This window comes from Terrapene carolina, unplaced genomic scaffold, assembly GCF_002925995.2.
Source record: "Terrapene carolina triunguis isolate 2854851 unplaced genomic scaffold, T_m_triunguis-2.0 Scaffold66, whole genome shotgun sequence".
In the NCBI taxonomy this organism is placed as follows: domain Eukaryota; kingdom Metazoa; phylum Chordata; order Testudines; family Emydidae; genus Terrapene; species Terrapene triunguis.
In genome coordinates this window covers 32,876,624-32,891,088 of record NW_020664417.1, presented here as the reverse complement: position 1 = coordinate 32,891,088, position 14,465 = coordinate 32,876,624, and the positions used below count along the sequence as shown (strand labels likewise).

The 14,465-nt window shown below is 41.1% G+C and overlaps 1 protein-coding gene across 1 annotated transcript in view; it reads left to right on the top strand.

Moving 5' to 3' along the window:
• The window catches only part of DDX60 (DExD/H-box helicase 60), a 71,851-nt gene that overhangs the window by 14,549 nt on the left and 42,837 nt on the right, over nucleotides 1-14,465 (top strand). The window contains exons 8-13 of the mRNA XM_026648151.1: nucleotides 2,308-2,449; nucleotides 3,140-3,295; nucleotides 6,431-6,530; nucleotides 8,098-8,213; nucleotides 9,865-10,028; nucleotides 12,751-12,997. Coding sequence (XP_026503936.1) covers nucleotides 2,308-2,449; nucleotides 3,140-3,295; nucleotides 6,431-6,530; nucleotides 8,098-8,213; nucleotides 9,865-10,028; nucleotides 12,751-12,997 — 925 coding nt within the window. The remainder of the gene's footprint in view (nucleotides 1-2,307; nucleotides 2,450-3,139; nucleotides 3,296-6,430; nucleotides 6,531-8,097; nucleotides 8,214-9,864; nucleotides 10,029-12,750; nucleotides 12,998-14,465) is intronic.

The window sequence follows — 14,465 nt, the reverse complement described above, 5'->3', positions numbered from 1 at the left end:
CATGAGAGCCAAAACTGGGACTTAGTCATTTAAACCTGAGATTTAGACACCTAAATCTGGGATTCAGGTTCTTAAATACCTTCAGAGATCCTGTCAAATATGGCTTTTAAAATAAAGGATTGGCTACCTTTTAAAGTGGTTTTAGCATGCTATCCATTACAATAATCACTATCACGAGTGCAAACCTTTGTGTCCTAAGGTTGAGCATATTTAATATTTAAATCAATCTCTTTACAAGCCTACATTTTCAAATAGAAGATGAGGTCAGACCATTTAACCTTTAACAGTTTCTAAAAATTATTTACCAAAATGTTCCAAGTAAGCATTTTAAAAATGTCTAAAATTTCAAATAAAAAACCTAGGGAAAAATAATGAAATTAATGATACATCTTAACTATCTTGTGTGTTTAGTTATTTGTGAAGCTACGTGGCTCTTTATAGCAAAAATAAATTATAATGTTTTGGGCACTTATAGCACTTTCCAGCCAAATATCTCAAAGTGCTTTACAAGTACTAACAACTAAATCCTGCAAACACCAAAACCTGTGTATAACTTTAATCTCATGCGTAATCCCATTGATTGCAATGGAACCACTTACCTGAGTAAATTATACACAAGTTTAAGCATTTGCATGATCAGATACTAGACCAGAGGTGGGCAAACTACAGCCCACGGGCCACATCCATCCCACAGGACCCACCTGCCGAGCCCCTGAGCTCCTGCCCTGGGAGGCCAACCCCCAGCCCCTCCCCTGCTGTTCCCCCATAGCCTCAGCTTGCCCTGCCGCCGGCGCAATGCTCTGGGCGGTGAGCTCCTGGGGCAGCACAGCTGCAGAGCTGCAGCCTGACCTGGTGCTCTGTGCTACGCAGGCGGCACGGCTGCCTGTCCTGCTGCTCTGGGTAGTACCGCCAGCCACTGGTGCTCCAGGCAGCGTGGTAAGGGGGCAGGGAGTGGGGGGGTTGGATAGAGAGTAGGGGAGTTCGGGGTGGTGGTCAGGGGGTGGGGGTGTGGATAGGGGTCGGGGCTGTCAGAGGGCGGAGAACAGGGTGGTTAGTCAGGAAGGAGAGAGGGGGTTGGATGGGGCGGCAGGGGGCAGTCAGGGGCAGGGGTTCCAGAGATGGTCAGGGGACAGGGAGAAGGGGTGGTTGGATGGGGCAGGGATCCCAGGGGGGCAGTCAGGAAGGAGAGGGGGGGTTGGATGGAGGGGTCTAGAGGCTGACAGGGGGGTTGGATGGGGCAGGAGTCCCAGGGGGGCCGTCAGGGGACAGGGAGGGGTGGTGATGGATGGGCCAGGAGTCCCGGGGGGTGCCGTTAGGGGGCGAGAAGCGGGGAGGATCAGATAGGGGGCGGGGGCCAGGCCACGCCTGGCTGTTTGGGGAGGCACAGCCTCCCCTAACCAGCCTTCCATACAATTTTGGAAACTGGATGCGGCCCTCAGGCCAAAAAGTTTGCCCACCCCTGCACTAGACTCACAACGTCCCTTTGAGAGTCAGACATGCACTTAAGATTCCTTCATTTACTGCCAAAATACAGACCTCTTGAGTGGAGCACAGCAATTACTTAATAACACAGTGAAACTATGCAACAGTTTGGGAACGAATGAAAAAGAATGCTGTAGCAAGTAAAGATATGAAGACTGTCCTCATTGACCTAAAAAGTTCCTTATCCAATCAAAGTTGTTGACTTCTGCATTATATTTCTTATATTTCAGTCTATTGTGTTTTTACTGTACAAGCATCTTTTGCAAATTTAAGACCCAATTTCACCACCTTTAGCTATGTTGAGTAATGCAGTTACTGCCTGAATAGTTCAATTGAAACCAAAAATGATACTTTTTGGAAGTAAAGTGCTACTCAACATGAATAAAGGGACAGAATCATGCCCTTAAATATGTTATGGCCAGTCTTTCACTACTGTCTCATCAATGCCTTATCTTCTCAAAATGGCACTGGAGTTTTCATAATATTACCATTTAGAGCTTACAATGCACTCTCCTGTCAGGTGTAATGGTGACCTATCACCATTCCCTTTAACTTTTCTGAATCTGTGCTTCTTTCCTACCACTCTGCTTTACACTTTTTCTCCAAATGGTCTAAGTGCATGGATTTGTTTAACAAATATTCAGACCTTTGTGGTTACCAAAAAATCAAGTTGGGTAATTAAGAAAAAACTTCAAGGTGCGTTCAGCATCTGATACTGGAGCCAAAATCTTAAGGAGAAAAAAAGGTTTTCTTTGTGTTGAGTATTGATACCTTGCACAGAAGTTAATCTAGTGTATTCATCCTATTTATCTTTTTTCCTTTTAGCATAAAGGTTGCGAATTTTTTCTTCTGAAACACCTGACAACTGAAAAGCTGTGGAAAGTGGATTTCACTCACTTGCCTGATTTAAGTGATGATCTTTTGTGGAAGAATGTTGCATATTACTATGAAGTAGAAAATGAGCAAGGTACTACATTCATATTTGTTTCTTCACTTATTAGTTTTTAAACCTAATCTAGATTTTAATCTAACGATAAAACAGCAGTTCATGTCACATTAATTAATATTAGATTCTGACATTAGCCATATACCTGAGCAAGCTGGACCTATGTAGGAACATCCCTGGGATGCACTATGACATACAGAGACACCATTGTCACAATTCCTCCCCTGCTTCTTCCTCATTCCTCAGGTAGATCAGTGGATGGGGTAGAAGATTACTATTGCCTATATCAGCAGTAAACTACTGTCCTTACCCCTATTCCCAGCACCCTACACTGCTTCAGCTAGCGAGTGATGGGTGTAGTCATGATTCCACTCATTCCCCTCTCCTTGTCCACTCCCTGCCTGCCTGGTTCAAGGAAGGAATAAGTGGGCAAGGAGCCCTGCTTACTTCTAAATGCTTGAACACAAGGCTTGGAGTGCAAGGCTTGTGTGGATGTGTATTTCAAGTTGATATCTCACCCACTGTTATTATTCTGTAATAGACATAACTGTTTTCTCTTTTGTTACTTTGATGTTGTGTCTTGTACTGTATTTACAAAGGTCCTCAATTCTGCCACTCTTATACTGAAGTGTGCAAAAAATTCAAGAAAGCTAGTTATAAAATAAATATTTTCTAGCAAAATATTAGTTTCCAGTTTACATTCCGTCTTAGGGTTAAACTTGGATATGGGGGAAAAGATTAAGAGAGAGTATGAATATCTGTGGAGTATCATATCAAAACTAGCTGGAAAGGATGATGATGGAAAGTCTTTGCCTCTGAGAAGAACTTCTATATCTTTTCTTGAAAAGAGAGCTTCACCAACTAAAGGTACCATAGTAACAATCTTCAAAGTTACACGATGTTATTATTTTAACTCATGATTTTAAATTTGTATTTATTAAGGCTCTATTCTGCAGAAAATATGTGATTCCTCCATGAACAGAACAGTCTGCTTAATCTTTTGACATATTTCAAAGAAATCTTACTGCTTAGTAGAAACAACAATCTTTTAAAATATTCCTCCTTTAGGAGGAGCTATCAAGTTGACTAAACTCTTGCCTACATTTCATCAGAGGCAACAAGTATGGAGGGTTTCATACACAGCTGGGCAAATTCATTTAAAAATCCCAATCAATTTTTTTAAGTATTTGTTCTGACTATTCAGACCCTTTTTGAATTCAACTCTCATAAATGTTCTAGCAAATTGGTTAACTGGCAGTCATGTTAACAGTCATGTCTGTGAAAATGGTGATTTCAAAGAAACTGAAATCTGAATTAGGAAAAAAATAATCACACAAGAAACATTTTAAGAACTAGGCCCATTCAGTTATTGGGACTGTGGCGGGGTGACGATTCACTGGCACAGCGCCTCCTACTGGTCATCCTGGGAATTAGCTCTTCTCACCTGCCACTGGCTCCCATGTCTCTCCCAGACCCCAGTGCCCTTTTTTCCTGGGGGTTCTGCCCCAGCAGTACCCCCACTCTGGGTCTTCCCTCCCTGGGGAAACCCCCCACCCTCCATCCCCACCTTGCCTCAGTGGCTATTGCCAGTCATCATCTAGCCCCCGCTCACTGGGGCATACTGCAGTCTGTAAACCACTCATCATCGGCAAGGGGGTTAGGACCTGCTGCCTTTGCCTATCTCTGGGCTGCCCCTCTGCAGCCCCCGTACCTTTTCATAGGCCCTTTTCAAGGCTTGCAGCCGGGGTTTTACTAGGCTGGAGCTCCCCAGCTCCCTCTGCCCTTCCCCAGCACTGCTCCACCTCAGGTACCCTTCTCAGCTCCCAGGCAGCCCAGTCCTTCTCTCTTTAGAGCCAGAAATAGACTAACAGCTTCTGGCCCAAAGCCCTCTTATAAGGGCCAGCTGGGCGCTGATTAAGCTGTCCACAGCCTTGGCTGCTTTCCCAATCAGCCTATCTTTTCCCAGCCACCACCCTCTCCAGGGCTGCTTTTAACCCCTCTTTACTGGAGTGGGGCAGCCGCCCCTCGACAGGGACAAAAAGTATCATATGACCCACATATCCAAACAAAACCAACTAACAAATCTAATCATTCTGGATATTCACAATGACCTGCCACTAATTAATGAACTTGCAAAGTGTTGTTCAGTCCTATGCAATCAAGAAAATTGCAGGATGACTACAAACCCCTCATGAACAGAAGAAGTAGTAAAATGTGTCAATTTATCTGCAACTAGTTTTGTACCTATCTCTAGTTTCATCAGTCAGGAAACAGAAGCTGGAGAGATAGTTCTGGGTATTTTGCAATTAGGAGATACATTGAGGATCACTGTAGCTAAGCCTTGTCTTCACTGCTTAAAAAAAAGTGTTTCTTACCTCAGGGTAACTAATTCATGTGAGCCATGCCAAGGTAAAAACACAGTGAAGATAAGGTACTTTAGCTTTACTGTGAGGTAAACTAGGTGAGAGAAGGAGGAGGTGTAGTGCTGACCTCACCTGATCTCTTGAGATTCTTCCCAGCCCATTTCCATGATTTTATTATTATAGTTTACCTTGCTATAAAACTAATGCGCTTTATCTTCACTGTTTTTTCCTTGGGATAGCTCACTCACATTCAGGCCTGCTGACAGTAATTTTGGCCCCCAGGGCAGAACAGTCAATGGTTCCCCTGGAAAGGGATGACTGAAGTTTTCGCGCAGTGCTGTGCCTGCACTGACTGGTGCCCAGTGAGCTGTTGCCGGCTGTGCTGCTGGTGCCCAGCGAGCTGCTGGCTGCGCTGCTGGGTGTGCTTTTCCGACACGGCCAGGGTTTCCACATGCTCACTTGGCTGTCTTCACCGCCGCCAGCACCACCCCAGACACGCCTAGGAGACTTGCGGCCCACCTGGGCGATTTAAAAGGGCCTGGGGGCTCCTGGCCACCACCGCCCCTACCGGTGGGATGGCTGTATTCCTTTTATTTACAAAGGAGGTCTGTGTGACATTGTGTGCCATGCTCTACCCAGAATAATAACTAAAGGACATAGTCCTGTTCATAGTATTTATTATTTTGAGTAACGGTAATAACAATGGTACAGAAAAGAATGGTCAGAGAGGAATGCACACATTCTCATTCACTTTTTCACCTTTGGAAATCATAATACCACCACAATTAGGTGCAGCTACAAGTCAGGATAAGAATCTTGGCAAATATTAAAAGACCTAGCAAGAAAGGAAAATAAATATGAATTGAAAGAAACAACGGTGAGAAATTAATTTGGAAAACAACAGGTAATTAATTCAACCTATAGTTACATTATTTACATTGCATGTGTCGCAAGAAATAAGACAGAAGCAACATAAATAAATTAGTACATGTGGGGAGAGGACAGCCTACTTTAATGCTATATTAGGTTAAATTACGAGAACTGTTCTACTGGTTAAGTTTCAGTTTTTCTTTTGCCTTTCCTAGTATAAAGTCTCATCATTTTTACTGATCATTTATAAGTGACACAGAGTGCTGCTTCTCTCTGTGCTCAGTCAAGCAAGAATGTAAATGACAGAGGCCAAAATTTTCAAACCTGAGTGGCTAAAATTAGGCTCCTACATAAAAGTAGCCCAAGATGCTAAGCAGAACAAAGTGGCTTGATTTTCAAAGGTGATGAGCATCTATAACTCCCATTGCAAACCAGGCCACTTTTATTTGGGAGCCTAAGTATGGATTTAAAAGCCTAATTCTTAGGTTTGAAAACTTTGGCTAGAAGGAATTAGTTCTGTGCATTACAGAACCTTCTGTTAGCAAGTTTCACAGAGCAATAATATGAATCAAAACTCTGCCTGGATATTTTATTCGCTAAATCTGAGCTATCAGTAGAGGCTTGTTTTAGTATTGCTTTCTCTTGAATGAAGGGCGTTGTGACTTTGCTTTACTGAAATTGCATTTGAACATTATTCTAAGATGTTGCTGTAAATATGTTACAGTAGCAGACTTTTGAAGAACTGTCTTTTTTTTTTCAAATTGAAAAGAATCCAAGAATATTCCTAAACTAGGGCTGATACCCATGACATCTATGGTGGTGGATGAATTTGCTGGAGATATTTTAAGTAGCCTACCATTTTTAAAAAGGTATGTGTGTTTTACTTTTTTTTATTTTTCTGAATATATATAAGATTAAATCATTGGGTATTGTGGTTTTGTCATGTTCTAGGAATTTTCATTGTGATGACTATTTTTGTTTTCATAATTTGGTATCAAACAACCCAGGCAACATTTTCAAAATATTAATTAAAAAATGTAGGAAGTTAAAAAGTAAAAACAGTATGCATTAAAATGTAAAAGCAAACAAACAAACATACTGGAAAAACAGAGTAGCCTGTAGTGGCGTTTCTATATATTACAGGATGTTCTTGGATGCTGTTCTCTCATAAACACGTACATGTGGGTTTCATGTATGTGTCTCTCTCTCACACACACACACCCTCCCACCCACCAATTTATAATACATACCCAAAATCTCTGGAATGAAGACCATGATCAACAATTCTACTCTTGAGGCATAATGGAACTTTCTACGATAAGGGTACAGCTTGTCTGTGCAGAAGATGGAGCTTTCTCAGGGACTGAGCTGAAACTATGGAATGAATTTCCACAGGAACTAAGGACCATCAGAAACCTCACCACCTTCCATTCCAAGTATAAGACACATTTCTTTGAACTGCCTTCTCTGCTATAAACACATAGCAGTCTGTACATTAACCCCCTCAAAACTCTCCAAACAATAAACAATGTCCCTCCAAACCTTTCCAAAACAAATCACTACATTGCACACACAAATTTCCCCCGGTGGAGACCATATGAGAGAGGGAACAAAACACAAGTGACAAATATTAGTCACATCACTTAACACACTACTAGAAGGTGCTCAGATACTATAGTGATGAGTGCAATATAACAACTGATATAGAATAGAACCACATTATTAAAATGTTACACACAACAGGACCACAATCCTCCATTCTCTGACCATCCAAGACACCCACTGAATTCAACCTGGGTTCAAAGAGTGCCAAATAGGGTTGCCAGTGTGAACCACACTGGGAGTTTTAGCTTGTCAATTAGACTTGCTCCCAAGAAGGTACTGTAGACCATGTCCGCTGCCAAAATCATGTCTGTACTTGGACTCCCATTGCTACAAAAATCAGTTCTTTTAAACCAGAGTTAGCAACAAGGGGAACATTTTCTAAATATAGACAGACCCTGAGACCACCTGGGATGGGAAAGAGCCAGTTAGGTGGTGTGCAACAATTTGTGTAGCACTATGGCACAGGGATAAATTTCACACATAAGAGGGATATGACATCACCCCAAATGTTTTCTACAGTAAGTATTCAGGTGTTGATTAAAGTAAGCAGATGGTTATATATCTTTGCTTAATTGGAACTACAGAGTGAAATCCTGGCCCCACTGAAGTCATTGGGAATTTTTCCTTAACTTCACCAGGGCTGGGATTTTACCTACAGACTCTAAATATTTTATACATTTACAATGGCATTTTCATAATTGTATATTATTCCATGTAGGTTCTATCAGGCCAACAACCTACTGATGTGACATATATTTTAAAATCTTTATTTTTGAAAATAACGATATCATAAATAGTATACATTATCAATGTTGTGTCTTTTGTTGTTAGTGATGACTCTGCTGTTACTTCCCTTATTAAACAAAAAGAATTTGATGAAATTCGACACTGGCATTCAGGAAAGCTTCTCAGTGATGATTATGACAGAACAAAGTCCAGTTCTCAAGGTAAGACCCTATTCAGATGAACCCTATTCAGAAAAAGCTAAAGTATTATCAGTATGGGTGGTTTTATAGGTTCAGAAAATGATTTAAAAGTTGCACTAATTTAATGAAACAATGTGTATTGGGGTAGAGATAGTCTTTTCGGTGTGTGTAGTACCTAGCCCAATAGGGTTCCAGTCCCTGATTGGGGCACACAGGTGCTATTGTAATACAAATAGCGATAATTAATATAAAAAAGCAACTTGGGTCTGGAATAATGTTTTCTCCATTTAGAAATAATGGGAATTGCTGAGATTATTTTAGTAAGACTACTCACATGCCTAAAGTTAAACATGTCTGTAATTGTTTGCAGGATCAATGCCATAGTTAATGAACACTCACAAAAGTGAAAAGTAGCCATTTCACAAAACTGTACATATTAGAAATAAAGCAACAGCTAAACAGTTTTCCTTTCCATATACTAAGCAATCAATAGTCGATGGACAAGATTTATTATTTTTTTTCACAAAAGGTCATCATTGTGTAGGGCAGGCTTTGATTCACTGTTCTGTAGTACAATTCCACAGTATGTTAATAATATCACTTTTTCTTCCTTTTTTTGTTTCTGTTATGCTGAATAATTATTGTGAGCTTATCAAAATTTAAGGCTAAATTATGCCTGCCCTTGCATGGGTGTGCTAGAGAGGAGGTCTCACTGGAGTATTGTGTCCAGTTCTGGGCACCACATTTCAGGAAAGATGTGGACAAATTGAAGGAAGTCCAGAGAAGAGCAACAAAAATGATTAAAGGTCTAGAAAATATGACCTATGAGGATAGATTGAATAAATTGAATTTGTTTAGTCTGGAGAAGAGAAGACTGAGAGGGGACATGATAACAGTTTTCAAGTACATAAAAGTCTGTTACAAGGAGGAGGGAGAAAAATTGTTCTTCTTAACCTGTAAGGATAGGACAAGAAACAATGGGCTTAAATTGCAGCAAGGGAGGTTTAGGTTGGACATTAGGAAAAACTTGCTAATTGTCAGGGTAGTGAAGCATTGGAATAAATTGCCCAGGGAGGTTGTGGAATCTCTGTCACTGGAGATTTTTAAGAATAGGTTGGACAAGCACCTGTGAGGGATGGTCTAGATAATACTTAGTCCTCCCATGAGTGCAGGGGACTGAATAAGAAAACCTCTTGAGGTCCCTTCCAATCCTATGATTCTATGATCTCCACTCAACAGCAGACTTGTAGCTCCCTGGGGAGAGAGGAGAGAGCAGTGAGTGCTGCTGCTTCACACCCAAGCTCTCCTGAGTCTGGGACTGGCCTGTTTCCTTCCTGAATTCTCCTGAAGCACCGTCAGAGGGGGGAGTCTGTCCACTCACAACCTTCTGAGGACTCCTCGTAATCACCCAACCCACAGGCTGGCAAATTGTGACTTAGAGTGATGATATCCTAGGCCTGTATTGGTGAACATGACATTATAACAGAGCCTTGGTACTTCTTACTTGGCCCATACCTTTATTGTGGCCCTGCTGCTGCTCTGAAATGCAGGGGAAGACAAAGCCTTCATGCCTCACAATGCGAAAATTGAAAGGAAGGGCAGTATGTAGGCAAGGAGGTGAGGGATATGAAAAGCATGCATATGTGTGTAACATCATTTGTGTATTCTGAAGCAATGTGCAAAGATCCATGGGCCCTTCGAAGCAATCAAAAGTTGCAGTCTTTTCTACGCTTTTATGGATCATCACTGGAAGGCAACATTTCAAAAACAATTGTAACCCAATTGGATACTCCAAAGAAGGCTTATTCTGACATGAAGAACAGCAAAAAAATTCATGTAAGATCTGTGAAGTATCTCCATAAGATCAGAATGATTGTTTTATGCATGTATTGCACAGTAGTGATTTTTTTTATTTTGCTTTAAACCATCTAGTACAGAAATTTCTACCATTCTTTTTCTGCCATTGTAAGGGTTCTGATTTGGGATTTCCATCTTTTCAGTAATTACGGGATCTAGATTTTATCTCATTTCTTACTGAAGGAGTTCCCTCCTGCCTCATTTCTCCATTCACTCTTCCATTTTATTAATGGCACAATCTTGGTCCCACTGCAATCAGTATGAGCTTTGCTGTTGATTTCCCAATCCTGCATTGAGCTCTGTCTGGGTAGATCCCCTCTCCTTGTGTAAAGATCACTGCAGGATAAGGGACTAAGGCAATAATTGGTAAGGGAAGACCAATTTTTGTTTTATTGAAGAGATTATTTTACACTGTCATTGCTGCTCTCTGCAAAGGCTATGTAGGTTTATAACTGTAGGTAGACAGATCCATTGGTGACCTCAGAATCAAATCAGATTAACATTTATCTCACAGGTAGTGCTCGCAGTAGGGAACATTAGTATTTTTTGTACAAGAAATCACACAACCAGGACAAGAAGTGATGGCTATATTGATATCAAAAATTTGAATGTAGTAGATAGTGGACATTGGGGAAGAGGTGGGTTACTGGAATTGTATTAGTATGTTGTAGATTTTATTCTGTTACAATATTGTTTATTCTAAACATTGTAAAGCTCCTAGAGCTCTGGATAGGGTTGCCAGCTGTCTGGTTTTCGAATGGAACGCCCCAGCACTGCTGACCGGGCAATTAAAAGTCTGGTTGGCTGCCCACAGAAGGACAGGCAGGGTGCCTGCCTGGCTCCTGGGAAGAGGCTGGCATCTCCCTCTGGCTCCTAGGCGTAGGGATGTCCACAGGGGCTCTGCGTGTTGCCCCTGCCCCGAGTGCCGGCTCCACAGCTCCCATTGGCCGGGAACCATGGCCAGTGGGAATTGTGGGGGTGGCACTTCAAGGCAGGGGCAGAGCACAGAGCCCCCTAGGAGCGGGACATGCTGGCCGCTTCTGGGAACCACCTGAGGTAAGCGCTGTCTGGCCAGAGCCCATACCCCTCATCCCCTCTCACACCCCTACCCCTGCCCCTGTACCCCAAACCACTCAATTCCAGCCCCACCCCAGGGCCTGCAACCCCACCTGGAGGTCTCACCCCCTCTTGCAACCTCTGCCCCAGCCTGGTGAAAATGAGCGAGTGAGCGAGGGTGGGGGAGAATAAGCGATGGAGGGAGGGGGGATGGAGTGAGTGGGGGTGGGGCCTCGGAGAAGGGGCGGGGCCGCGGGGCAAGGGTGTTGCAAATGGAAAGTTGGCAACCCTAGCTCTGGATAGATGCTGGCAAAAATGTGAATGAATAAATAAATGCATAAGATACTATTGTTTTTAAAAATATTTAGTAGCAGAGTTGGAAAGAGTGGCAGGCACAGGGGTGGGGAGGGTGTCATAGGGCGAGGTGTTGGAGTGCTCTTCTGTACATGTTATTTAGTGGTCAGTAGGCCTGTAGGGCATACCTATCTACAATGAAGAACTTGTACAGCCTGCAGACAGAATTCAACATATTCAGCATTGAACAAAGACTGGTCTTTTCTTTCCAGACAATCAAATATTTACTAAGATGTAGCTGCACTGAATTCAGTGGAACTAGGCCCATTTATACCAACTGAGAATCTGGCCCCCAATCTTTAAATAATAACTTCAGGTGAAATTCTGGCTCCACAAAGCCAATAGAGAAACTACCAGGGTCTAGTTTTGTAATCTCTGCAGTAACAAAAAGTGCACTAAGATCCAGATTGTGATGCATGCAGGTAAATGTATATCTAAAAATGAATGACGGTTTGTAATCAAATACAGTTCAGAGACAGCAAAGTAAAAATGTTGACTACTCTCCTTTGCCCTGCCTTGCTACTTTGGAGCCTGAATCTGCAATCTTTGCATTGAGTAGTACTTTACACACAAGAGTAATCCTGTTGTCTACAGCTGGAAGATGGCAATTGTGGTGCGATTTTATTGCCTTGCAACTTGCACAGTTTTCTACACCTGTGAAAAATGGGTGTAATATATTACTATTCTGATCTTTTAGCATTACATTCATTTTCCTTCAGTGGAAACACTCTTAGATTGCAAATTTTTTAAGGCAGGGGTCATCTTTTTTTATATATATCTATGTATACTGGCTAGAAAAATATAGTTCCAAACCCAGGATTAGGGCCTCTAGATACGATTGCAATACAAATAAATAAATAATTACATAAATTACAAAACAGCTGTGAATCAAGCAGTGTGTTTGGTGTTCAAGGCAATTGAAATACTAGTATTTATCCATGTATATTAACTGTTAAAATAACTTTAAAAATCATAGTTATGACATAATGTGAAGAAAATACCCATCAGATAAAGTTATTGACAATATCAAAGATATATTGAGTAACCAGAATAAAAAGTCATGGAATTTCCATTAGTCCACTGACTACTGATTTATTTTGAAGATGTTTTATATAAAAGCCAATTTATAGGTGAATAATAAGCAATAAGTATTTTTAAGCAGCGTTACTTAGTGATGCTCACACGTCAATCTTTGTTACATTAGATTACTTGTAAGACATTAGCATTTGTTCTTTAAAATTTCACAAAAGTGTAAAGTTTTATGTATGTAGTATATTTATTTTATTGGCAGAAGACTAAAGCAGAAATAATTATTGAGGAAAACCGAAAGAGAATGAAAGCTGAAGAGGAAAGAAAAGAACAGAAACAATGGGATGCTCTTTCCATTGAAAAGCTAATACATGAGAATTTTAACTTGGGAATAAGAAAACTAGAGGATTTTCTCAAGAAGTGTCAAAGTAATTCTGTGAAATGTACTGCAGAAATGGCAGGATTGAATACTTGCTTTGAAGTGTGGATAGAACAATGCAAAGACCAAGGTATGTGAAAGTATGCTTGGGTCTTTTTTGGAGGGGTTGGCAGTCATCATTTAACTGTAGCAAGATTACAGAAGAAAATCCTAATAAACTTTACCTGTTGTAGTGCCATGGCTAGCTGGTATAAGTGTTCAGGGGAGGGGCGTGCAAAGGACCCTGCCTGTCACCCACATGCCTCCAGCACAAGAAATATGTGCAACTGGAGTATCCTTCAGGGGATTTGTCTGGCTATGGAGAAGGGAGTATGTACCTGCCATTGGTATTTTAGCTCATCATTTTGGTTTCTTTTGTGTACTGTAATAGTTTTCCATAATCAGGGTATTCCAGATTTTGTTAAATCAGTTTTGTAACACAGGGCAAAGGATCACTAATTGGCTGCTGCTTCCAGTTGGATAATGACACAAAGGAATTGTACCATTTTTTAGGTACCGTATCAGGTCTGTGGAATTCTATGCAAAGTAGAGAATCAGGGGGTAGCCGTGTTAATCTGTATCCACAAAAACAACAAGGAGTCCGGTGGCACCTTAAAGACTAACAGATTTATTTGGGCATAAGCTTTCGTGGGATGCAGCTGAAGAAGTGAGGTTTTTTACCCACGAAAGCTTACGCCCAAATAAATCTGTCTTTAAGGTGCCACCGGACTCCTTGTTGTTTGTATGCAAAGTAGAGCAAAGCTGACTTTCACAGTAATCTGTATATCCAGAGTCAGTGTTATAAAGTGGAATATTTCATGGCATATATATTGGAATATTTTATGCCAGAGTCTGAGAATCAAAGGGAAAATCAGCCACAAAGTCTTTGGTTTTGCCATTAGTTTTCTGTTTTAAGGTAATTCATATAAAAAGAGACATTTTGGCACTCTCTAGCAAAGTAAATTTATACTATAATAAAGAACCTATCAGTCCTAATTATTGATGAATTACACAAATAAAAAACTAATCAAACTAATCATATACAACTACAGTACATGCAAATTACACGATCCAACTAAGAAATCCTTTAAATTCCTTAAGAAAGAACACAGATCAAACTGCAAAACAAATATGAACACAACTTCCACATTCACTTCTAAATACGTTTTGCAATATAAAATCATTCTGACAAGTACACTAGGTCCTTACACTAACTTTTATACAAGCATGTATATTGTTTTTCACTGTCATCAACAGATGTTTGATCCCACACATCCACACCTCTTCCATTTCAGGTATAGATGCAATTGGTGAGAATTAGCATTAAGTTATCCTCTCTGTTGCCCAGCCCATACAGGGAGGCTCAACACATATCTTACCAGTTTTGTAAGACCACAACAGAATACTGAACATCTAGATTTTTGGTTTCTCTCCTTGGTTCTGGGAGCAGATTGTGATGTAGTAATTGTGATGCAGCTTTGCTGCCTGTAACACCACTCCTGTGCAGGGCAGGTGCAAGGATGTTTCACGCCCTAAGCGAAACTTCCACCTTGTGCCCC